At 42.0% G+C, this 25,898-nt stretch overlaps 2 protein-coding genes across 2 annotated transcripts in view; one reads left to right on the top strand and one right to left on the bottom strand.

The window, feature by feature from the left end:
* Positions 1 to 16,093, top strand: part of tbl1x (transducin beta like 1 X-linked) — a 32,280-nt gene extending 16,187 nt beyond the window's left edge. Inside the window, exons 2-15 of the mRNA XM_033617702.2 lie at positions 1,046 to 1,151; positions 3,960 to 4,105; positions 4,381 to 4,600; positions 7,131 to 7,263; positions 7,435 to 7,576; positions 7,691 to 7,754; positions 7,894 to 7,991; positions 9,262 to 9,322; positions 9,472 to 9,593; positions 9,681 to 9,755; positions 9,847 to 9,974; positions 13,472 to 13,637; positions 13,733 to 13,834; positions 14,005 to 16,093. Coding sequence (XP_033473593.1) covers positions 1,094 to 1,151; positions 3,960 to 4,105; positions 4,381 to 4,600; positions 7,131 to 7,263; positions 7,435 to 7,576; positions 7,691 to 7,754; positions 7,894 to 7,991; positions 9,262 to 9,322; positions 9,472 to 9,593; positions 9,681 to 9,755; positions 9,847 to 9,974; positions 13,472 to 13,637; positions 13,733 to 13,834; positions 14,005 to 14,031 — 1,542 coding nt within the window. The 5' untranslated portion in view covers positions 1,046 to 1,093 and the 3' untranslated portion in view covers positions 14,032 to 16,093. The remainder of the gene's footprint in view (positions 1 to 1,045; positions 1,152 to 3,959; positions 4,106 to 4,380; positions 4,601 to 7,130; positions 7,264 to 7,434; positions 7,577 to 7,690; positions 7,755 to 7,893; positions 7,992 to 9,261; positions 9,323 to 9,471; positions 9,594 to 9,680; positions 9,756 to 9,846; positions 9,975 to 13,471; positions 13,638 to 13,732; positions 13,835 to 14,004) is intronic.
* Positions 16,094 to 17,178: 1,085 nt separating this feature from the next.
* Positions 17,179 to 24,339, bottom strand: gpr143 (G protein-coupled receptor 143). The gene is made up of 9 exons (XM_033617143.2): positions 23,953 to 24,339; positions 22,704 to 22,813; positions 22,332 to 22,426; positions 21,884 to 21,976; positions 21,603 to 21,712; positions 21,395 to 21,503; positions 20,398 to 20,515; positions 20,058 to 20,313; positions 17,179 to 17,825 (listed from the first exon to the last, which is right to left on the bottom strand). The coding sequence occupies exons 1-9, from the start codon at positions 24,206 to 24,208 to the stop codon at positions 17,722 to 17,724; spliced, it is 1,251 nt and encodes a 416-aa protein (XP_033473034.2). The 5' UTR covers positions 24,209 to 24,339; the 3' UTR covers positions 17,179 to 17,721.
* Between the last annotated feature and the right edge of the window lie 1,559 nt (positions 24,340 to 25,898).

The raw sequence follows: 25,898 nt of genomic DNA, 5'->3' as shown, positions 1-25,898 counted from the left end.
CAGCAAAATGTCTGTCCCTTCATCTCCCAGTGAGAGTGCAGGAAATAGTTACAGTTATGTGGTTATACATGGTTATGTAGTTTGTCATGACTGATTCTCAGCGTGATTATTTTGTCGGGCAACGTTTTTCCCCAACCATAACCTGCTTGGAGAGCACTCTTTTTCTGTCCATATGTGCTGTACATTTATGTGTGTTTACATTGTGTGCGTGGGCGTATAAACAATGTTCCAGCTCCATTTTCCCCTGCTCTCGTTAAGCATATGTGTGAGCCATTGGGAAATTATGAACTCCTCAGTATTTTTGCAGTGTTCATCAGCCTGAGGACAAAAACATGATGGAATTAAAACTGTAATTGCCTTTTTTGTTTCTTCAGCTCCCTTCAGTTTTGAGACAGTCTCAATGGAAATGTTAACATAAGCTCCACTAAACACAACTATTTGTTGAAAATAAGTCAGAAGTGAAGGTCAGGGTGACTGCTATGAATAATTCGCCTCTTGCTCTCTTCTGTAATTTACTAGATGGGCAGTGGACAGGCATTTAATATCCTTACTGCTTTATCAGGGCTCTTTCCATCTAGATGGTTGGCTGGGTCACTAATGGGAAGCACCATTCAGTTCTCAGTGAGAGCCAAATGGATATAGACACTCCCATTAGGCCAGAGAAGAGAGGCTGGAAATACTCACATTCAGTACTAGACATGGATTCACAGGTCAAGTGACCCAGCTATTGACATTGTCAAAGGAAGGAATCATGCAATGGACAAGACAAGAGTGAGTGTGTACGCACAGAGGCTGGGCGTCAGAGCTGTCCTGTGTATGTGTGTGTGTGTGTGTGTGTGTGTGTGTGTGTCTATTAAAATATGTCGGCTCATGTCTGCATCACTAACCAAGTATAAGGACAGATTTATGCAGTGTGCAGAATTTACATCTATTTTTATCAGAGTGTGATAGAAATACTTTTTAGATTGGCCTTAAAAAATGTCATATGCAAAACCACGGAGTTAAATATTAATCTCAACTCCTGTTTTTTTGTTTTTTTTTTCAGGAGTGAGCCCATCCTTCCAACATACCTCCTCCCTTTCATTGGGCTAAGATGAGTATTACCAGTGACGAAGTGAACTTCTTGGTCTACAGATATCTCCAAGAATCAGGTTTGTCTCACTAATATCTGCTAAACACACTTATACTGTTTTATTCTAAAAAAAATAATGGATTTAGTTGATATTCCAAGGTTTTGCTCAATACACACATCTTGTTTGACCTTGGACTTATTATCTAGAAAATATAATTATCATCCATGAACAGTTTCGAATGACAAAGCATATAACAATAGGGGTTGGTATTTCTAGGCACCTAAAAATTCGAGTTTGAATCGGAGGGCTACAATGTGATTATAAGACCATTATTGATGCATCTGGACACATCAGAATGTTTTATTATTTATATTTCCTCACTCAAGACTGTGTGCTTCTTATATGACATAGAGCATTTGTAATGATCCATAATTAAAACAAACAGAAACTGAATTTACTTCCATTGTCTTCTATTAATAGTATGTAACAAAAGGAGGAGATGTGCTAACTGGAAGGTTAAATTTGCTTACATCTTTCCCATATTTCAACATACATATATTTAGCCATAGACATAGTCTGGCTCACAGGGTGTAGACTGCTGGTATAAACCTGCCATTGACTTCCTATTTCAGACAGAATTTTTGTCCCCTTCCACTTTTTGTGTGTTACTATTTTCAAAATCCTCTTCACTGTTTGAAACTAGTCTCACATAACCAGAACTACTGTATTTCCACACTTTGTTTAAGCACTATGCTTGAAACAACAACAACCTCTGAGCTAGCAACCTACACACTAAAAGGCCTTTTAAATTTTTTATGTAGTGTTTTCTTTTGAAGGGATTCAACCATTTTAATGCCCGATTTCGCCTCACAGCATGCAAATGTTCCACCAAAACAAGTTCCCTCCCTACACTATGCTGCAAGGGCTCAGCCACAGCATCCAGGGCTAAGAACTGCCCAAGATGATTCTGATTGGTTTAAAGAAATACAAACAACCCAGAGCGTTTTTCTTTTACCGTGTGTGCAATTATGATGGGTTCAGCCAGACCTTTCAACAGTACTGGCATTGCACGAGATAGGTCTGACTATGTGAGACTAAGGGTGCTTTCAGACCTTGCTTTGGTCCGAATCAGGGACTAATTTTGTTTCAAAGATGCATAGTTGACTAGAGTTGGTTCGTGTTCTGACGGCAGCATTTACAAGCGGACCAGATGAAATGCGAGAAAGCTGCTTTTGATTGGTCAGAATTTCCATGTGGGAAAAATCCAGGAAGTAAACAAAACGTTGAAGAAGAGTACACTTGCAAGATAAATGTGACACTTTCTTTCTTTTTTTTTTTTAAGATATTTTTTTGGGGCATTTTTGCCTTTAATGGATAGGACAGACAAGTGTGAAAGGGGGAGAGAGAGAGAGAGGGAGTGACATGCAGCAAAGGGCCACAGGCTGGAGTCGAACCCGGGCCGCTGCGGCAACAGCCTTGTACATGGGGTGCCTACTCTACCACTAAGCCACCGACGCCCCAAATGTGACACTTTCTAATGTCACAATGGAGGGACAACTACGCAGGTTGATTTTAGCGCTGGTCATCGTGGACTATATTGCTGTCATTGTTCATTTAAGTCAAACCATACAGTTTGAAAACGAGGCGTGGCTCCAACTAGAAAACAATGTTTTGATGCATTGGATGTGCTGAATGTGCATATTAAGGCAGTACAGGAGGAGGTGCACATTAATAATCCTCCAGGACTGTAACATGCTCATGTTTAACCCAAACAATATGTCATGTGACTGCAGTTGGTTCGGATCGAGGTCGGAACACCGTACCGAACCGTACCAGAGTTCGTTGGTAAATGGACCGAGACCACCTCTTGAAAAAGGTCTCAGTCCGGTTGTTTTGGTGGCCACCTGAGTGCAATTGCTGTGTTCACACCTGCCCAAACAAACAGCACTTAGGGGGCAAACAGACTTGAGTTCAATTGAACCAAACAGGGCAGGTGTGAAAGCACCCTAAGTAAGACACAACTTGCATACAGTGTGGTCTTTGTCCAGGTCCCTTTTCACTTTAACTCCATAGAAAACCATACGCTAGCTTTTAAATCAGGGGGTCAAATCATCTGTGGTTGCTCACGTTCAGCCATCCTCACCAAAACTTAAGAAGCAGCCTAGCTTAGAGCATTAACACATCACCCGTACTTATGTCTGATATACTTCACTATCCGATTGGCTCAGCCGTGAGGAAGGTACAGCACGGTCTTGCAAAATTGTTACAGCCAATCATATAATGTTGAAGAATTGGGTTTTAAATGTCTGATTAATGACTTTTCTGCATAGAGACATAATCTTTTAAGAAAGAATCATGATGCATTTAAGAATCGATTTCTCCACCCCTCTTGCACTTAAAATGCTACTCTTTGTTTGTGTTATGCCTCATCAAACATGGTTACTTCAATGAAAATATGTTCCCCTCTGCTTATAGCAGATGGAAATAAACAGGCTGTTCAGCCCCTCTAACATGAACACCTTGTGGGTGCACAGAATATTGGCTTGCTCCTTAGATGTCAACATGCTGTTCACTCTTCAATGGGAACTGGATCAATAATTAAAATCCCAGCTCCTTTGTTTTATTACTGTTTTACTGAGACTGCTTCTGAAGCCATCTGGCAGAAAACAAGCCACTAGTATCCCTGAGACATCAACATTGCTATTGGCATGCCTTATTATACTCTCAAATGTCATACTTGTTATGCCATTCGGTTTTTGTATTCAATTACTGTTAGCTTTGTTTGGATCAGACAAGACTTCTCTTTGAATATTTGTGTTGTGTTTGTGCTCATCTTGCGCTCGGCACTCTCCCTTTTAATGAATGTGAATGGTGTTTTGTTTTCAGGTTTCTCCCACTCAGCATTCACCTTTGGCATCGAGAGCCACATCAGCCAGTCGAACATCAATGGAACACTAGTGCCCCCTGCAGCCCTCATCTCCATCCTGCAGAAAGGGCTTCAGTATGTGGAGGCAGAAATCAGCATCAATGAGGTGAGAGCAGAGACCTGCTGTTACTGACTCCCACTCATGTTTTCTATCCTTAAATGATACAAAGACAGACTTTGATCTCTATGACAACACACCAGGTTAGCTGCAAATGCTTTTAACATTTTCAGTCATCCCTATAATGTAAGCAACACTGAAGGTTAGTGGTAGAATACCAATTAGAAAACATTCACCTCTTTAATTCATCACTATCAGGAAACATGACTCTAGACAAGTCGTATCGGCTCATGGTGTGTTATTAACTGCTTTTGCCCTCACAGGATGGTACAGTCTTTGACGGTCGGCCGATCGAGTCGCTGTCGCTCATCGACGCAGTGATGCCAGATGTGGTGCAGACGCGGCAGCAGGCCTTCCGCGACAAGTTAGCCCAGCAGCAGGCAGCCTGTGCCATGGCAGCGTCCACCTCTGGAAACCAGTCCAACACACCAAAGAATGGAGAGGCCATTGTCAATGGGGAGGAGAATGGCACTCACAACATGAGTATGTTGAACCCTCTAAATACAAGAATACCAATATCTCAAAGTAGGAACTGAGGAAAATCAAGTAGAGTACAACCTCGATTCAAAAAATAAAAATTGGGATGCTGTGTAAAATATAAATAAAAACAGTGTAATGATTGGTAAATCCATTTTGACAAGATACAGCACAAAAACAGGACATTTAATGCTCAAACTGATGAACTTTATTTATTTATTTTTTGTAAATATACTCATTCTGAGTTTGACGCCTGTAACATGTTCCAAAAAAGTTGGGACAGGGGCTTGTTTACCACGGGGTTACATCCTCTTTCCTTTTAACAACACTCATCAAGTGTTTAGAAACTGAGAGCACTTATTGTTGAAATTTTCAAGGTGAAATCGGTGATAGGACGACGGTGGAATAATGGGCCAAAATCCCATTTGAACACTGTGCGACATTTGTCTCTTCACACAGGAAGTGTCTTGAAGCTGGCATTGCAAACAAAGGATTTCATCAAGACATTATTTCCTGCGTCACTCCACTTTATTGCATATATTTTTTTATGGATTGAAATGTTACAGTGCCTTAAATTGTGTAGTGTCGAGCTGTCTGGTCTAAATTTCATGTTTTGTTGTTTTTTAAAGATTATTTTTATGAGCTTGTTGCCTTTAATGGACAGGACAGTGTATGAAATTGGGAGAGAGAGAGGGGGGAGTGACACGCAGCAAAGGGCCGCAGGCCAGAATTGAACCCATGGCCTCTGCATTAAAGCAATGCCTCTGTACATGGGGCACCGGCATTATCCACTACGCCACCGACGCCCCCTCCAGATTTCATGTTAATAGCTGCTTTGGAAATATGTTGAACACTTATTTCCTTCACTGTATTTCAAAAAGGATTAGCAAATCATGGTTTTCTGTTTCTATGTACATTTTACACAGTGTCTCAACTTTTATGGAATTGGGGTTGTACAAAAAAAGTCTTTCTGCCATGTACGTTTTTAGACTTGCAGCTCAGAGAAATCTAAGGAATGTTGTTTTCATTGAAATTTAAGATAATGTAAAGGTCTGCATGACAAAAAGAGTCAGAAATTAACCTTTAAGGCCACACTCTTACTAGTAGTCAACATATTTTGTTTCTTCAAACCCAAACCATCATGGCAGTGTCAGGATTCTGATTTTGACTCATAGTAATGCGTAGTTTTCTCAGTTTTGAATTGTAAGTGACTACATTAATATTTCAAAATACTGTTAGATCTGCACTATGGTATGAATCCGCATGTGGAACATTTTCAAAGACGTGGCAGGCAGGAGTTTCTCTTCCTGTGCTGTGTTGTGGCTCTGCTGCCGTCATAAGAAAGCAGCCTAGCAGTTGCATTATTACACCTACTGAACCATCAGTGTTTCTACCTTAGGTGACATGTCCAAATGATCACACGGTTTTACTCGGAGAAGCGGAAACAGCCGTGTGGTTTTTCGCAGAATGTGATACCATTAGCGGCTCTTTAGCTTCTTCTGCGAGTGAAACCAGAGAGGTGTAGATCAGGTGGAGCTCGAGACAAGGGGAAGCGGCGTGGATGTGCATGTCAGCACATCCTCACGGAATTCAGTTCGAAGGTGTAGATGGCAACAAGAAGAGTCGGGTGTGAATAAGGTTTCGCTGTCTTTCTGGCTTTCACGTGGTGGAAATGATCTGAAAGCTTTCACATGTTCTCGAGGCTAGATCCTTTACTGTGACTAGGTACACATTATACTGTGATAATCGTGTGCCCTCCAAGTGGGACAGTATTTTCTGACTGTGATAAATAAAAAATTGCCCTGGCAGAAACACAGCCACTTCACCTCCTTAAACAGTCACTATGTTTACATGCACACTAATGGTCCACTATTATTTTTAATATGACAATATTCTGTAGCATTTTCCAATTAAGACATTTGGGATATGGGTTTTAGGAGCATTGTTTGGATTTGTGTACATTGCATCCCAAATCTGCATCTCAATTGGGGTTTTTACTGCAGTTTGTTTGCGACGCACGATCTCTTTCCTGTTTACAATCAGCTTTGTGTGTTGCACAAAATCCTTGCACAAAATCCATCTAGCCAACAGTTTGCAAGGCTGGGGTAGAGACGCATGCCCAAAAGAAAAGCCCATGTTTCTGCTCAGAAGGAGAGACACACCTACTTTTAAACTGTATAAAAGACGTGGATATCAACAGGTTTTTGGATCTGTGCAAACATCGCAACAGTGACCATTTCAAGGAGGTGGTGTAAGCAATGAAAGCTGACGGAGGCTCTGTGTGCACAGTCGAAAACCTTCACCATTCGCCAGTGGTGGAAAACTTTGAAATAATCCTATTTTGAGACAAAAATGCAAAGTGGCAAATGCGACCCCAGCCAATCCACTCACTAGTCAGTTATGAGAGGTACATTTATCAGCCCTTTAGTTATAGTTTGCCTAAAAGTGTGGGCATATTTGTGTTTGCATGCATGTGTAATATAAATATGTGTGTGCGTGTGTCTGTCCATCTGTGTGTGCGCCCACTCTCACTCAGATAACCACAGCGAGCCCATGGAGATGGATGTGGACGTGGAGATACCAGCCAGTAAAGCCACAGTGCTCCGAGGCCACGAGTCTGAAGTGTTCATCTGCGCCTGGAACCCTGTCAGCGATCTGCTGGCCTCGGGGTGAGTCCCTGTCTGTGCTGAAACAGATCCTAATGCGTGCTGGATGAGTCATGCTATATTGTGCGCTCGCTTTGGCTTTTATTTCATAAGATATATGGCCTCATAAGTTCCATCGCTGACAGCTTATATTCCAACAATCTTTTGACCCCCTCCTGCTGTGCTGGTATTCAGCTCAGGGGACTCCACCGCCAGGATCTGGAACCTGAACGAGAACAATAACTCCAACTCCACCCAGCTGGTGCTGCGCCACTGTATCCGAGAAGGTGGCCAGGATGTCCCCAGCAACAAAGACGTCACCTCACTGGACTGGAATGTAGGTTTCTGATCATCCATCCACATCTGTCCTTTTCTGCTTTCACCATGTGGTTAACAGACTGTGCAGCTGAGGACAGTTAAGTAACAATCCTGTTATCTTTCCATCCAACAGAGCGATGGGACTCTCCTGGCAACGGGCTCGTATGATGGATTTGCCAGGATATGGACAAAGGATGGTACGTCCTCCATCATTCCAGCAGTGTTGTTCCCTCAGTCATTAGCTTTACGGCATTGTTACTGTGAATAATGCAACCTCTGTGACAATTTTTTGAAGGATAATTTCTAATAGAAATGGATATGGTTTTCATCCATTAGGAAATCTGGCAAGCACCTTGGGACAGCACAAAGGGCCCATATTTGCACTCAAGTGGAACAAGAAGGGGAACTCTATTCTCAGTGCTGGTGTAGATAAGGTATTTCATAATGGCCCACAAGCATTGATTTGTGTCTTTGAGTAATAATATCCTCATGTGTTTTTTTTTTTTCTTTTTACCAGTCCTAGAGCTTGAAAAGAAGTTTTCTGATCATCAGCCAACGTGTAAATCTGTAACATATAATTTACTGGTGTCCATAAACTACAGTGCAAACTGTTATCAGTCATGTTATGTACAGTTTTAAACCCAAGATACAGACAGAAAGAGAGCCCTGATTTTGTATATATATCTTATGTATGTTATTAAATATTTCACATTATTCATATGACCAAATCTAATTAAATATAACTTGATTAATGAGGACAAATCCAGAGAAAATTGTGTTTGTACTCGTGCAAGACACTGTGGCACAGGCCCCCAAATATTGCGTGCGAGTTACAAGCATGCACAAAGGCAATTATGCTCAATGTGTTGATCGTTACATCTCTGAATCACCAGAGGGGGACAGGCAAAATAATTTGTGGACAACCAAGACGTCTGGCAACAGTAGTAAACACCAATGCACCACCAAACATTGCATTCTACTATAACTGTAGGTGTTGCTTACCTCAAAGTCAAATTATTTTACACCACTTTTTTCCCCCGGGGTCACCACTGTTCCCACAAGACTGCTTTTTTTTTTTTAGCTTTTCCAGTGATGTCTTATTTTCTTCCACACCCTCCTGCAAAAAGCCTCTTCTTCCCTCAGTGAGGTAGCTGTTTCTTGGCAGTAATTTAAAGCCATTTGACTGTCCCTGGCCTGTGATGTCTAAATTAAGAGTCTCAGAGATTTCCGTACCGGTGAACCCATCTTGGCCAGCTGCTGTTGAACTGAAAAGTGCAGAAACGCAGTGTTTGCCCAGTTAGAAAAACTGTTGCACAACCAAGCACCGTGACAACTTTCGGAGCCTTTGACCTTGACGCGAAAGGTGTAATTATGTCATTTTCTGGAGCGTGAACCTTGCACTGGGGACACTCCAGCGAGTATAAACCTAGGTTGTGCTACAGTCACAGTGACATGAAGCGCTTCTTTGTGGATGATTCTTTGAAAATAAAACTGTGTCAACAGGCAGAGAAAAGAAATGTATCTTACAAAGGCGCACACACACACTAGCTGCATCACCTACCTACCTATTTGGTGCAATTTATTTCAAGCCCTGGTAGTCCTTTAAAGCACATTTTAAAGAATCTTTAATATGTCATATTCTTTGTAATGATGCATTCAAAATTGTTACTTTCATGGTTTGAAATGTTCAATTTCATTTTCCAGACGACAATCATTTGGGACGCACACACAGGAGAAGCCAAACAGCAGTTCCCGTTTCACTCAGGTAAATCGAGTTTGCGATGTATCCAGAACAATAGAAGGTTATTATTGCAGATAATAAACAGGATGCAAAATGTTTCCTGCTCAGCTGTGGGCTCATAAACCTTCCCAACTCGTAATGAACGCTGTCCCGTGCATTCAAATATTCCTCAGCCCCAGCACTGGATGTCGACTGGCAGAACAACACCACCTTTGCCTCCTGCAGCACAGACATGTGCATCCACGTATGTCGCCTTGGCAGCGACCGCCCCCTGAAGACCTTCCAGGGCCACACGGTAAACAGCTTTTTCTGTGTTGTTCCTCTGACCTTGTGCCACGCTTACTCCCCTGACAGTCCTGCTAACGAGTTTTGTGTTTTGCAGAATGAAGTTAACGCCATTAAGTGGGATCCGTCGGGCATGCTGCTTGCTTCCTGCTCAGATGACATGACCTTAAAGGTACGACTACTCCTCAAACTTTAAGAGGAAGACAACAAACCTGAGCGGTGATTTGATTTCAGCTAAATTATTGCTGTTTCTCCTCACACAGATTTGGAGTATGAAGCAGGAGTCCTGTGTCCATGACCTCCAGGCTCATAGCAAAGAGATCTACACTATTAAGTGGAGCCCCACAGGCCCCGGCACGAGCAACCCCAACTCCAACATCATGCTGGCCAGGTGGGAAAAATCTCTCACACATAGCTCATAGTTACTACCGTACATGGCAGCCACCCACGTCGCTCAGTTTTGAAAGAGAAGTCCAAGTTTGTACGCTCGGAGCAGACTGTGTACATGTGGGTGTGCATTTGTCTCGAGGTGTGTGTGGGAAGCGGACACTTGTCATAGCTTGGCATTCGGAAGGAATCATGTTCCACACAAAATCCCAGCGCTAGTTATTGTCAGTGGCCCACAGCCCTACACCCTGACCCAGATGTGCATGCATGTGTAAATGTTCTAGTTCAAATACCGCAGGAATTTACAGCCCTTACTGACAGACCAGCATACCTGCCTGTAATTCACATTAGACATAAAACTGCCACTATCGCCACTGCTTGGAAGGAACTCCATAATCTTAAATAAACGCCACAGATGAGCAGTACGTGTTCACCACGTTTTTAATTGACTTCACTTTCACTTCCTCCATAATATCGTAATAAGAGATCAGCCCTGTCTATTTATATCTTAGTGAAGACGATGTGTTAATTGAAATCAGCCTCCTGTTTTTGTCATGGTTTGTTTTCAACAGTGTCTCAGTTATAGGGTCACAGATGTTCACAGTTTCACATTTTTTGAGAAGTTCACACATTTTTTTTATTGCATAGTGTGGGCTCGTTTGTGTAGTTTCTAAAATGTTTGTTTGACATGTTGGCATTGTGTATAGGACAAGATGTTCTGATGCTACCGAAAGCAAAATAGATAACAATTTGTAGCTTCTTAACTTGTGTTATCGGCAGGGTTCCAGTGGGTCCTTAATATCCTTGAAAGTTTGTGAATTAAAGAAAAAAAATCAAGGCTTAAATTTCTTTGGAAAATAGACATTAATAGTAGGGGTGTGCCATATTATGCCATGTCTTGTTGAAATATTGACGTCATACTGTTACTCACGGCAACAACAAGCATACCTGAAAGCAAAATTATTACAGACTCCGCAGTGGTTCCAAAAAGAGGAGCAGCTTCAGTAGTGTGGAATAAACTGTGGCATCCTGAATGTTTTATGAACAGCCCTGGACTTCTCAGACTTTTTTAGCAAGTTATGAGGGAACTCATTCAGCGGCTCATCTGGCGGCAGCACAGCGTGTCTTCCTCTCCTCTCTCGCTGTGCGCTCACAGGAGTTGGTGTCGTCAAGTCATTTTATCATAAACTTTTGTTAATGTAAACCTACGTGACACCTGCTGCTCAACAAAAAGCTACATATATGTGAATGTGCGATAGTTATGGTATAATAACAGCCTGTCACAGGTTACAGTGGGATGATTAGAGGAGAAATGGCAGAGCATAAAGGTCCATGTGGAAAAAAAACAACTCAATTATGCATATTTTGTGCAGAAATGAAAAAAATTTGTCTCCATCACTCAACTTAAAGAGATAGTGCACCCAAAAATGAAAATTTAGCCATTATCTACTCACCCATATGTCGATGGAGGCCCTGGTGAAGTTTTAGAGTCCTCACATCCCTTGCGGAAATCTGCGGGCAGAGCGGATAGCACACCTAATGGCAGACGGCGCCCCAGACTAACGTCCAAGAACACAAAATTGAATCCACAGAGTATCTCCATACTGCTCATCTGTAGTGATCCAAGTGTGCTGCAGCCGCGACATTAAAAGTTGTTTGGAAAAACGTCATATGAACTCTGTTTTTAGCCTCACTGTAGCCTGTAGCTCTGACTGCTTCTCTGTGCTCCGCGCTCACATGTGCGCGCCTGCACGAGACCAGCGAAAGCATGCGCTTTGCTCACCCGTGTTTACATCACGTGACATGTGCACCGCAGGGGGAGACAACGGTAACCACAGTAGCTAAAAGATAATTTGCACTACGGTCTTTTAGCAAAGGACAGCCCAACATGTCTGAAGACTTTGAAATTGAGGAGGAACAGCATTTCTTTGTTGAGCCGTATTTGTTTGAGCCCGAGTATACGGACGGAACTCAGGCTACTGGAAGAAGCAGCCGCAGCTCATGAGTCTAACCCTCAGCCAGCTGCAGAATACCGGAGTCGAGCACTGGAAACCTGGTGGTGTAGTTGTTTCAAATGCAAAGCAATGCCAATGTCTTTGCTGCTCAGACTGGGAATTGGCGATGCCTGCACTTGAGAATCTGGACATCAGTACTGACGAGACTGCTGCTCTTCAGAGACCGTGCATCACCGATCACCCTGAGCGCGCACACGTGAGCGCGGAGCACAGAGAAGTAGTCAGAGCTACAGGCTACAGTGAGGCTAAAAACAGAGTTCAAATGACGTTTTTCCAAACAACTTTTTATGTCGGGGCTGCAGCACACTTGGATCACTACGGATGAGCAGTATGGAGGTACTTTGTGGATTCAATTTTGTGTTCTTGGATGTTAGTCTGGGGCGCCGTCTACCATTAGGTGTGCTAGCCGCTCCACCCGCCGATCTCCGCAAGGGATGTGAGGACTCTAAAACTTCCCCAGGGCCTCCCTCGGCATATGGGTGAGTAGATAATGGCTGAATTTTCATTTTTGGGTGCACTATCCCTTTAAACAATACATTGTTTTACTGTGCTATATTAGAGAAGGTAAGATACCACAGTCAGTCATCACTGTAACAGCACAGTTAAGAAGCATTCACACACTCAAGCCTCGTTGTCTTTTAGTTGTTGTTTGTGAGGATCTGTAAAGCCTGCCAGTTCTCACTATAAAAAATCTCAGTGTTGTAGCAGTAATTAACCTTGATCTGTGTGTCAAACTATGCCGTGTTGAGTCCTTGAATTAGAGTGCATTGGGCCTGGAAAGTCCTTGCATTTGGTATTTAAAGGGCTACAATGCCAATTTTTACCCAGCTTTGTATCATAACAATGTGGGTAGTATGTGTAAGTGAAGTATGTTAACTTCCCTCCATCTTACCAGCACCCAGATCTCCCTGCTAAATAGATTTTTGCTGGCTGTTGCTCAAACTACACATTGTACTTCCCCATTTTCCCGCCACCACAGACACAAAGACATAGTGTACTGTTTGACTGTAATTCCAGCTGGCTGCCATATTGTTGTCTGTGTCAATACAGCAAGTTGCATTACATCACCCACTAGCAAATACATCAGGCCTTTTCCACTGTTTTTCCTTCTCTTGTAGCACAAAATTCAAAAGTATTTGTGTCTTTCTGCTGCACAGACAGCCCTGGTTTATGAAGAGACCATGTTTCCAGCAGTGAAATACTTATTTTAAGAAGGTGTGGGAACCCTCTACTGGTTCCTTTGTTTCTGTTAATGACTTTCTGGGGTTCATTCCCTGCCTCATATAACTGTGAAAATAATGAATACTATTTTAAGACATCATGCAGGCACTATACAAACCACTAGTTTGGTCAATTTTTGAGATTTTTTTCAAACACGTGGAATATGATACCAAGAATGGACCGAGGATACCTAAAGGTAAGTGTGTAGGAATCATTGGTGCTTCTCATGTCTCATCTTTGCATACTGTCTTTTCCACACCCACAGCGCCTCTTTCGACTCGACAGTACGACTCTGGGACGTAGAGCGAGGGGTTTGTATTCACACGCTGACCAAGCACCAGGAACCCGTCTACAGTGTGGCCTTCAGCCCCGACGGCAAGCACCTCGCTAGCGGCTCCTTTGATAAGTGTGTCCACATTTGGAACACCATGGTAAGTGTGTGATTCACACAGCAGAAGAGAGAACTCATTGTGATTGCTAACTCTTGATGGAGTTGGATATTAATTTGTTGACACTCTTGTTTCAGACTGGAGCCTTGGTGCACAGCTACAGGGGTACTGGTGGTATTTTCGAGGTGTGCTGGAACAGCACCGGGGACAAAGTTGGTGCCAGCGCGTCAGACGGCTCGGTAAGCCACTGTGATGATGAAGTAGTAATATTCATTATTCACTTTTGGTTTGTTACCAGGAAATAAAAATGACTGAAAGACCTTTGAGAACAATTAGTAAAAAAACCAAAAAAAAACAAAACACATTGCCTGAAATGTATTATTAATGCTACCTTATTTTTACTCTCTAGGTATGTGTTCTTGATCTCCGAAAATAGCCGACTTGAGACTTTGATGATGAATCCTGGAATGTGCAGCAAATTGCCTTCTTCTGACGTCAGCAAACACACTCATTGCTTGAGAAAAGCTGTGAGGTGGAGCGAAACAAACCCCCTAACAGGAGTAAAACCAGATGACTGCAGCAGCCTCTGAGGAGCCAACACCAACTGACTTCAGTGCACCTTACAGTTTGTTGACGTGTGTTTTATGATACGCCTATTGGAAACATAATGGAAGCTGGTAGAGAGATCCCCAAGACTGGACTGAATCCAACTCCCTGGGTGCATCCGTGTTTTAAAAGGTTTCTAATGAGAAAGTGCTGCGATCCCTCCGGGCCACTGGTCCAGCTGTTATCGGGTTGTAAGGGTGGAAACAAAGATGAGTTTTATATAAAGAGAAAAGTGTTAATGAGACACGTGTTTGGCTGGAAAAGGCAACAAATTATGAAAGACAGATTGTGGTTTTTTTTAGAATTCCTCTGAGCAAATGTTACCTCATGTCCAATCGAACTAACTGGGGACGTGATTAAAAGTAACATCGATACTAAAAGCACTGGTATTGTCTGTTGACAGGGTGCTTAACTTCTTCTCAGTGGAGAATAGTTTGTTTCAAGAGTACTTCTTGCTTCTTTTTTTCCACAGATGGACTTTTGAAAGTCAAAAATCGAATGTGCCGCTACAAGGTAGTTCTTAGCTCACGTTTAACATCAGGTCAACAAAAGGAAATACCTGCCAAGAAACAGTCCTAACCTCCTAAAATGACCTGCTCAATTCACTCGAAATTAGAAAATGTCATTTTGTGGACAAGATGTGAAAAGTGTGGTTTACAAAGAGAATTTTCTCCCTTTTTTGGATGTAAATTTAAGAATGTAAAGATATGTAAATTAGATTAATACACAGACTTATATACTGTGTATATATGTTTATATACAGTACACTTTATTGCCATCCTGTAGGGGCTCATTAACGGCTAGAGCTGTCACGTCTTTGCCGACAACACGTGACGAGAGTTCCTTTTTAAATGAAGTGCATGTGTCATCAACTTCTTTTAATACAGTCTTTTTTCAAGTGGGCCAATCACATCCAGCACATCGAGTTGTTTTGTTTTCTAGTGAGTCACAAATGACGTTGACACAGATGTGTTAAGCAGCTTTGCTTTCCTTTACCGATCCCTGAAAGCCATGGAAGAAATGTGCGCCTCATTACCGGCGTTTAGAGAATTATCTGGTCAACAATACGGGAGAAAGGAGTCATCCCAGTCTCCTGCTTGGTTTCTGCTATAACTTTTATGTGGAACAGGACATGACAGAATCAATGTTAAGAGTATGATGAAGACCTGAGTGGGGAAACAGCTACAGCTTAATTACCATGGTTTCTCTTTGGCACTTTCCTCTGAACAATCTACTGAAAATTCAGAGCACATTTTGACCAGAAGGTGGAGGTCAAGCAAAAATCCTGCTGTTGCTTAAAAAAAAGAAGCTATGATTGGTCTTATTAGGTCCAAACGAATGCTGCCAGCTGATCAGATTTGAAATGCCTGTGTTGTGGGCTGAACCTCATCAGTGTGCAGTAAGCGTGGCTCCATCTGCGTACTGGGATCTCATGAAAAAGATACTAACTTCAAACCAACTTGCCACCACTTTGATTTGCCTTTTTTTCTGGTCCCTTTCTTTTTCAGTCAACTTCTGCTAAAGCAATGTGAAGTGCACTTTTTGTAACAGTGGATACAGCAAATGTTCAGATTTTGCTGGAAGTTGAAGGGCCAACGTTTTATTTTTGTTTTGTTTTTAAGTGTCACAATTGGATGTTAATGGGTAGTTCATTGTTTTCTGACTTTTTTTTTTCATTTGCTGAGAGCCATTATTGTCTGTGTCAGACTGAGAATTGGGCTGTGGGTTGGTGGCCATTCTTGGCATGCTAAGGAGCCCGGTATGAAATAAAGTGCTGTGACGGCTACTATCTCTTCTTGCACCCTGGTCCAGGGTGCGGTCACCTGTTTCCAAGACAAAACGTTGAAGTCATTCAGTGTCTCAAATAAATCACTCTATTTTGATATCAGAAATCATGGAGTCTGTGTCTTTAATTCAGTGTGTTTGTTTGTCTGGAACCACTCAAAAGCATGGGCAGGTTATGAGACAATGGGCCCCTGATAGAAAGGCAACAGTAACTCAAATAACCACTCGTTACAACCAAGGTATGCAGAGGAACATCTCTGAACGAACAACACGTCCAACCTTGAAGCAGATGGGCTACAGCAGCAGAAGACCACACCAGGTGCCACTCCTGTCAGCTAACAACAGGAAACTGAGGCTACAGTTCACACAGGCTCACCAGAACTGGACAATAGAAGATTGGAAAGATGTTGCCTGGTCTGATGACTCTGGATTTCTGCTGCAACATTTAGATGGTAGCGAGATGGTAGATGGATCCATCCTGCCTTGTATCAACGGTTCAGGCTGGTGGTGGTGGTGTAATGGTGTGGGGGATATTTTCTTGGCACACTTTGGGCCCCTTAGTACCAACTGAGCATGGTTTAAACACCACAGCCTACCTGAGTATTGTTGCTGACCATGTCCATCCCTTTATGACCACAGTGTACCCATCTTCTGATGGCTACTTCCAGCAGGATAACGCTCCATGTCACAAAGCTCAAATCATCTCAAACTGGTTTCTTGAACATGACAATGAGTTCACTGTACTCCAGTGGCCTCCACAGTCACCAGATCTCAATCCAGTAGAGCATGGATGTGCAGCCGACTGTGTGATGCTATCACGTCAATATGGACTGAAATCTGAGGAATGTTTCCAGCACCTTGTTGAATCTATGCGACCAAAAATTAAAGCAGTTATAAAAATATAAGGGGTCCAACCTGGCACTAGCAAGGTGTTCCTAATAAAGTGGCTGGTGAAAGTAGGTGGAAGGCGCAAAGACTTTGTGGTGGTTTGCATCTCTTCTTGGTCATTCTGTGTTTCCTTGTGGATGTTTTATGTCTTTATGTAGTTGTGTGAGTCTGTTAAAGGTAATTTTGTGCCTCCTTGTATTTATTTTGTGTCTCTTTGCAGTTCCTTTGCATCTCTTTGTGTCTTTGTCTCATTCAGTAATCCACCCATGCACAAAAGACATCAAGAAAATGTCATCAACAAACCTTTTACAAATATTTTGTAAATTTAATAAAGTATAAAATGGATGTGTGCAAAAATACAAGATGGACAACTACAAATACAGTAAAAAAAACAACAACACTAAGTAGCTTATTCCATTCTGTGCACATCACTAAACCAGCGTGCATCTAATTCAGTGAATATGCCAGGAGAATTTTTTTTCCTAAGGCACTTAAGACACACGTAAAGGTCAGCCTGTGAGGTTTTAATACAAAAATGTCATGTTTACTCTGTTGACTGACGACAGTGCAGTAGCTTCGGGATTGTTCAGCTGTACAGTTCATGGTTCCACTGCACTGTACTGCAGGCAGATTTAAAAAGCTTAGGGAAGGAATAAAAAGCTTAGAATCAAGAATCAGACTCATTTTTGTTGTACCAACTAATGACATCTCGTGACCAGAAAATATCTGGGGTAAAATCTCAACCGGATAAAAGAGGCTAAGAGGAGACAATCTAAAAAACAAAAGTAACTAAAAGAACAATGTCACACAGGGAAAAGCCGAGGGAGGCGGGTTGTTGATCACCCAGCTAGTGCCTCACAGAGTTCTCCAAGGATTCTCCGTCAGCGTCTACATCCTCATAGTCTCGTAGCTCGCTGGAAATGTGGATTTCAACTGTACTAGACTCTGAACCTAGCAAGACAAAATAGGGGTAGATTACTGGGCTGCACAAGACACCTTCACAGCTAACAAACTGCTTAGCCACTGAGAGATTGACCTGGCATTTACACATCCCTCCATCGCAAATGTGCATTGATTCACAAATGTATTTTGGGAATTTTAACACATGCATTGTAGTTCACCCCAAAATCAAAGTACAGATTTTTCCTCTTATCAGTCTAGATTGTTTTGGTGTGAGTTGCAGAGTGTTGGAGATATCACCTGTAAAGATGTCTGCCTTCATTCAACAGCAATGTCTCTTTCCAGAAATCATGAGCGGTTTCATGTAGGAATTATTTTCTTTATACCTGCTAACCGTATCACCACACAGAAGGAAGTGTGCATCTACTGCTAGCTTACCTAGCAGCACTGAGCTAGCTAACGTTACAGCTCAGCGGAGGAGGACGCCATTAATGTTTCAAATCTTGTCCTGTCAGGAGCATGTGACTCTTTTCCATTAGCAGATTCACGCTTCATTATGCACGGTGATTCGTTAGCGGGTGTAGTTTGGTAGAAAGAAAATAGTTCCTCTATGAAACTGCTCACAGCAAGATCTGTGGATTATCTTTAATAACCGGGTCATGATTTCTGGAAAGAGACATTGCCACTGAGTTTTTCAAATGTCATTTTTTGCCGCTTTGAGCACCACAAGCCGAGTGCCATCGAGTTCCATTATATTGGAAAGAAGGTCGACATTGCTACAGCTGATATCTCCAACACTCAGCAGCTCACACCAAAAAAATCTCGACCAATAAATAGCACTTCAGGTAGGAGGGAAAATGTGTAATTTTGGTTTTGAGGTGAACTGTCCCTTTAATGTGGAAACTTTTTTTTCAATCTACTCATGCATTTTACACAAAACAGGTTAAAGGCTATATAAATGAATGAAAAGCATGAATCCTTTAAAGGGTTAACTTTATTTCTAAAGATTTGCCATTTCAGAGACACTAAATGGTGACACAACACATTGAATAGCCTTTGTACATGATCTACAGTGTGCACAAACAAAATAGTATAAAATGGTATAAAATGCTTTACAAAATCATCCCAAAATACATTTAATACTATCAAACAGGCTTTTAGTCACAGCAGACATTTGGAGAGGCCATCGTAGGGAAAGCACAGGTGTTACTAATATCATTAACAATGGCTCTGTCCTATTCAAGTATCCCTGTGAGACAGCACGGACAGCACTGGGACCCTGAAACTGAAGCAGCTAAATTGAATTGAGCCATCATTTACACCTGTGCGTCTCCTACTGCACATGTCTAAATGTCACGTGTAAAAAAGGCCCGTGTCATCACTCAGTGTTACTAGGATGAGAGAATAAATATTGACATTTTTGTCCAGTGAATGTACATCAGTGTTCAATCTACAGTTTGTTGCCAGTTTATTAGGTACACTTAGCTAAACTAAAGCACTGTAATACAAGATTGCTGCAATAAATCCCACATCGAAGGCAATACTGTTAAATATCCCTGCATTTATATTAATGACAGTAAACTCAATATCAGTCTCCAAAATGACTATACAGTTAATATCTAATATATTTTCAACAATCCCTGAACATATAAGCTCCGTGAAGGTTTATCACAGGGCTGTTGTATTAGACTGCATTACTTTTAGTTAGGTGTACCTAATAAACTGGCAACTGAGTGTGCTCTAAATGCTTCATATATATATTTAACAGCTTTGCAATTGCTCTCTGCATACCAATAATAATTTAAAGCTTAATGTGATAACTGGCACCTGTAACAGAAGGTCAGGACTCATGGTTAAAAAAAGAGCATGTCTCATAAATGCAAAATGGGAGCAACTCTGCGTTCGTCAGTTTGGTATTATCAAAAAATGTGTCACTTTCTGTGCAGCGTAATTTCAGGATACTGCATTTATGAGTATACCACTGATCAAAACAGGTAATTATGCACTACATGCTTCAGTATTTTATCCAGCAGGAGTTTAAACAAGTATTTTACTGTTAAAAAATCACCACAAAGAGCTTTAACTTTCAGTGTCTCCAGAGCTTTGCCACTGAAATTAATTTAATCACCATTATAAAATAACAAAAAAAAACAAAAAACAAGTAGAAAAAAAAAGTGTTCAGACAGTTAATGATGTCATCCAAAAGACAACTACAGGATGCTCTAGAGCTTCACCAGCCCTGATACACAGGTGAGCTGTTACTACCATTCATAGCCCAGTTACCTTCTGATAGGACGCTGATGGCGTCAGAGTGGTGCTGCCCGTTCCCCATCATGCTCTTCTTGGCATCCTGGACATGACTCTGGTAGAGCAGAGTAGTCCCAACTGTGGAATTATGGCCGGCTGCGTTAGGCGCTGAAGTAGAAACCGAGTCCCAGGCCAGCTCTCTCCGCCGCTGCAGTCTGAAGTCGACATCGAAGCCCGTCCAGCCGTGAAAGGCCAGGGTGTTGAGGAAAGCTTGCATGGGGTTCAGGATACCCTGAGAGAGACGAAATGCAGAGTAATGTCAGGTGTTAGATAAACGACTTTTTTTAATTCTGTGCTTTGATGTTTTTTAACCCACCATGATAAACCATGTGATGAGGGCGGTGTTTCTGATGTTCCTGAAACCATTGTCGTTGATGTCCGTCTGCATCTCCAGGTAGAAGAGGAGGCTCTCATTGATGATGTTGGGCACCCAGCTTAAACATCAGAGGAAAAATATTATGTGTCATTAAATCTCTGACTTATTTTTGCCCCCCGCAAACAAAACTCTACAGCTGTAATTACAGTATTATCCAACTCTGATGGAAAACAATGGCTAATTAGTTTGACATATATGTCTTCATGAGTTTGCCTTGTGAGAGTCACATTACTACCAGAGTTACATCACAGCAAAATGTCTCCATCTCAGTGACACTTTAAAATAAAGGTACAAATCATATACTTAAGTGACGCTTAACAAATGATCAAGTCACTTTGCCTATACGGGATCAATTAAGGAACGCTGATTCAATGTAACTTCATACATTAATTGATATGAGACCAAATTTAAACAAGAAGACATGATTTGTAGTTGAGAATATAACACTTGCAAATGCATTGAGGTGATTCTTTAAAGGAATAGTGCAACATTTTGGGGACTATGCTTACTAAAAAAAGTGTAAAAACAACATGTTTTGGTTTCACGGGTGCCCCCATTATTTCTTGGCACAGTAACTTCCTGTTTTCACTGTAACGCTGCCAGGCAACCAGCAAACTAAGACTCCAGGAATTTACTGAGCCTGGCCAAGAGATAGTCTGGCACGTAATCCCCATGAAACCACAATGTGTTACCTTTTCCCTTTGGTTTTCGTGTGGAGTAAACAAGACTTAACATGTTGACTGGTGAGCTTAAGAGGTGCTAATAGATGGAGTTCATTACCTGTGGAAAAAGCTGGTGTGTTTCAGTCTTTATGCTAAGCTAAGCTAATGCTAACTCTCATGTCTGTGCTGTAAATATGAAACTACAATCTTCTCACTCCCCAAAATGTCAAACAATTCCTTTAAGTTTATCCAAATAATAATGTATAACAACATACCAAATGAAGAACACCAGCATTATTTTAAAGAAGCGTATTTTTATCTCGTTGGCCAGCCGTCTCTCGTTCTCTGTGTAGATTCCTTGTCGTCCTTTTAGCAAAGACGTCACTAGATTGAAGAGACGAGAGAGGTGGATATTTAAGCCAAAGTGCATGTGTGATAAAATTATTTGACATAGAGAGATTTGAGAGCAGGCAAGGACCTGACCTGCAGAGATGGTCCGGTTAAAGAAGACAGGGTTGGCTACAAGGACAAGCAGCATCGGTGCATACGTGGTGACATAGTGCGGGATGGCGTGCTGGAGGCCTTGCTCACAGCTGCACAGAAATGCAACAAAATCATGAAATTAGCTTTGGGACTGAGGTCATTTGAACGTCATCGTCGCAGTCATTACAGACGGTCTTTGGCTCTTGGAGGAGAAAAGACTGCGAGACAATTGCCCAAAGGGTGTGTGATGGTGTGTCTGAAGGAACAACAAAGAGTCTTACTCAGAGATGGATGGATAGTAGAGCATGGCCACTCCTTCGACGCACAACAGCACAGCCAGACCCCATGTAATCATGTGGTAGAGGATAATGGTGCTGATGGGGAAAGAAACAAGTCATGAGACTGAGCTCACAACACATGCTGCAGCTCTGAATGTGGAGGATGATTTTTTTTTCAGTACAGAAATCAAATGCACCACACAAACTGGGGAGGAAAACATACTGTCAGCCAACTGAAACACAAGAAATGTGTTTAAAACTCAGACCATTTCCAACCAGTTTCAGGGTGTTTGCAAATTTAGTCGTGAGAGAAGAAGGATTACATCTATAAAACAATGTGAAAATAAGTGAAAGGAAGATGTTTCACATGTTCTCGGCTCAGTTTAAAGCTTTGCGCTTTGTCTTGTTGCTATAGTGGGAGATGTTGAGGTGATAATGATGCTCCAAGCACCTGATTCCTGCAGATGTCTTCACCACCAGAAAGACGTCGACCGCATAACAAAAGGTCCACCAAAAAGAAGCACTGAAAAACAACTGGATCCACATCTGTAACACATACATAGGACACCTTGGTCATAAGTCTGATCATCCACATAGTAAGAAGCATGACTAACTGTGCCTTGCGTTTGAGGTCAATCTGTGACTTTGATTTTACAGTCGGCTGTGCACATGCTTGTTGAGCCTGTGTGGAATCCTGATTGTTCCAGGATCATGCATTATTTTGTATTTTCCACTTCCTGTCATCCGTCAAGACACACTTAAACAATGTGGTTTGTTCTGCCACCGAACGAGGTCAAGCTTTGTCAAAGAGCATCACACATACCGCACTGCCAACACAGAAGACCTCCGGCCAAGCATCAGTGCTGTTGGCCACTGAGACGCGGTCCATGATGTTCGGCAGGCTTAGCCACACGGATGACCTTACAATGATACCTGCAGGAGGAAAAAACAACACGTGATCTCTAATTGTGGAGCAAATTGGACAAATCCTGCTCCACCAGGAAGAGGAAGACATACAAACAAAAACAATGAAGGGGGAAGTGGAATTGTTCTGGGTTTAATTAACATTTAAACCATCATTTCATTCTGTATTATTAAGTGAGTTAATTAATTAGACTCAGTCATGGGAGTCCTTTTAATAGCAGCTTTATGTCATGGAAATATGAACTACCTCCAGGTGTGTTTTATGAGGGTGTTTCCACTTCCTGCATGAGACTCTTCGCAGTGGAGTGGGAAAACAGGAGCTCTCCCAGAATCTTAATGTGATGCAGACTACACGCTGTTGTGCATTTCTGTTTTAAACTGTATCATGGGGGTGCTTCAAGCTGTTACTTTACAGTGGTGGATGAATCTCGCCGGGCACTAAGTACACAGAAATACATGACTTCATCTGCCTTCCCCTCCCTTTCAGCAAGCGCAGAGGCAAAGTGATGAATGAACAGCTGGAGTGTCACATTGGTTCTGATATGAAGCAGAGCAACAATGTGAGAATAATGTGCAGCCTTTGGTGTGCTGTTAAACCTGCAAGTATTGGTTACTTTAAGAACAATGCTGCATTCAAATCAAGTGGAGGAAAAAAAGGGGGTTTGTGGTGGTGAGGAGTCATTCATGACTCACATGAGAGGACCGTGATTCATTCTTTTGTTTCGTAACAAGTTGAATCAGAACTCAACAACTTAAATTCATGTTATTTGTACAAACTTTATCAAGGTGTGACATGTGATTTGCATTTTTAAAGTTTGTAATCAAGTTTCCCATTTGAAGAAGAGAGGCTTGGGCATGTTTACAGCCTGTACTTTGACTCAAAATGCTGCAAAAGCGTCATGTAAGATTCTTTTTTTTGCTAGAAAAATTACATTTTCATGTTAGTTATATTAGTTAGTTATATTTTTATGTTAGCTGGATAATTATGTTTTATGTTTTCTTTCTGTTTGCATAATCAGGTGCAACAAAAGGGTTAAAAACAAAGCATTTTGCGTGCGTAATTGGATCCAGCAAGCAACACCACGATGCGTAAAAGTGCTTTCTTTCATGTATGATCAAAACTAGGCCCACAGCAGTTAGTGCTTTACCTGTACATCCCAGTATGTCACAAATACTGATGATGAACAATATCCGTGAGGAAGACGCGGGCCTCGGCAGCGGATACTGCCCGAGTCTTCTGTATCCTTTACGCTTCGGTAGAATTTGTATAACAGCAAACACGAGGCTGAGAGTGGCGCTCCCCAGACCTAACGCCCCGAACAGGACGGGCTGGAAGGTGACCACAAACTCCGTCGCTGCGTCTCGGTTCGGACAGCAGAAAGTCTCCAGCCGGGGGGATGCCATGACGCAGCGGGGCCGGGGGAAGAGGGGAGAGCACAAAGGGAGTAAGAAAGAAGTGGGCTACGGTGTCAGGGGAAAGGAGCAAAAGACAAGAAAAGGAGAGGAAATGACTGGGTACATGAGCCGGCTCTCGGAGAAATCACGGGGTTGAATCATCATGTGCTTCCATTTAATCCCTGCAGTTGTAGCTTAACTGGGCCACAATAAGAGGAACCCGACAAAGGACTGTTGTGTGATTTAGGTCTAACTTAAGACCTTAAGTTAGGTGAGTTCAGTAAGCTGCTGTGTGTTTTAATTATCTGATTCATGTACAGTATTTTTGGCCTGTTAAATACAGACTATCTAAAAAAATACACTGAAATATATTCATAATAAGACATTTTGATTTCATGTATCCTGAGGGAAAATGGTCTTGGGCTCAAAAAGCAATTCTGATTTACTCTACATAATGTAAGTCAGTGGAGCAACTTTAATATCTACTATTTTATTACTGCAACATCATCAAAGGGAAATTAGTTGTGCAGAAGAAAATAAAAACACCTGATAAAAAGACAAAGCACATAAACACATCCATTAAATACAAAATAAAAATCACTAGGATCACTCCACTGGTGATGCAATGCTCTGCAACTCTATGCTAATGTGAGCCAGTGGCGTAAAGTCAGGGGGGCCAGCAACCCTTTCCCTACTTCCGGCCCTTTTGCTTTGACCACACCCATCTTTGACTCAGCCGTCATTCTGATCTCAGCTGCACACCTGTAAAATTTTGGGATTGTATCTTGCACAACAAAATCTGTCCACAGACATATAAACACCTTGCAAACACTCAGACCCACCTCTGTGGTACTTCCTGCTACAATAGGTGTCTCCAGGACCTCTTGTGGCCGTGACGCCACACACAGACTAAGCAGTGTAAATAATCCTAGCCATAGCACATTGTTGCAACTGGTAACAATTAAAGACTGATTTAAAGCAGTGGTTCCCAACTGGTCCAGCCACTGGGTCCAGATTTCTCCTCAGTCATTAGTTCAAGGTAAAAACAGTGTAATACATTGAGCATCATACTTGTGTTTTCGGCCATGTCATCGAATTAGTTTGCTGTCTCTGTCAAGTAGCTGTCTGTTAGTCGCTCATTTTATAACAGGAAACGGCACTAAATTCACCGTACTTAAAAATAAGTGTGTTTTTTGTACAAACTCGAAACGTTTGCAAGTCACTTGTGGTCCATTCAGAATGGACTTGCGACCCACTTTTGGACTGGGACCCACCAGTTGGGAAACACTGATCAAAGGTATCCATAAAATAACAGTCATATCATAGGAGAAACAGTAAAGTAGTGCAGGCACACCACAATGCATACAAACAGCTTGCCTTGTCTTCCGACGACTCGAAGCGCTTTAACACTACGAGTCGCATTCACACACTAGTGGCCGAGACTACCGTACAAGGTGCCACCTGCTGCTCAGTAACCATTCACATGCACTTGCACACCAATGGAACAGCCATTGAGAGCAATTTGGGGTTCAGGATCTTGCCCAAGGATACTTTGACATGCAGACTCGATGAGCCTGGGATCGAACCTGCTGTACCTCTGAGCCACAGCTGCATAATTGATCTCTTAAAAAGAGTTCTCGATAACTTAAAGCTATCATTGTCATAATTCAGTTTCTTAGCTGACGAGTGATGCCAGCAT

This window comes from Epinephelus lanceolatus, chromosome 14 (genome assembly GCF_041903045.1).
Source record: "Epinephelus lanceolatus isolate andai-2023 chromosome 14, ASM4190304v1, whole genome shotgun sequence".
Taxonomy (NCBI): Eukaryota; Metazoa; Chordata; class Actinopteri; order Perciformes; family Serranidae; genus Epinephelus; species Epinephelus lanceolatus.
The sequence above is the reverse complement of the archived record's forward strand: the minus strand, read 5'-3'. Positions and strand labels throughout refer to the sequence as shown.

Excerpts from the sequence above, each read along its gene's own strand:
- gpr143 (XM_033617143.2), bottom strand. The coding sequence starts at position 24,208 with ATGGCATCCCCCCGGCTGGAGACTTTCTGCTGTCCGAACCGAGACGCA. Across the intron at positions 21,977-22,331 it reads AAGACATCTGCAGGAATCAG|CACCATTATCCTCTACCACA; the intron begins GTGCTTGGAGCA and ends TTTCCCCATCAG. Across the intron at positions 21,504-21,602 it reads TAACCGGACCATCTCTGCAG|TGACGTCTTTGCTAAAAGGA; the intron begins GTCAGGTCCTTG and ends TCTTCAATCTAG.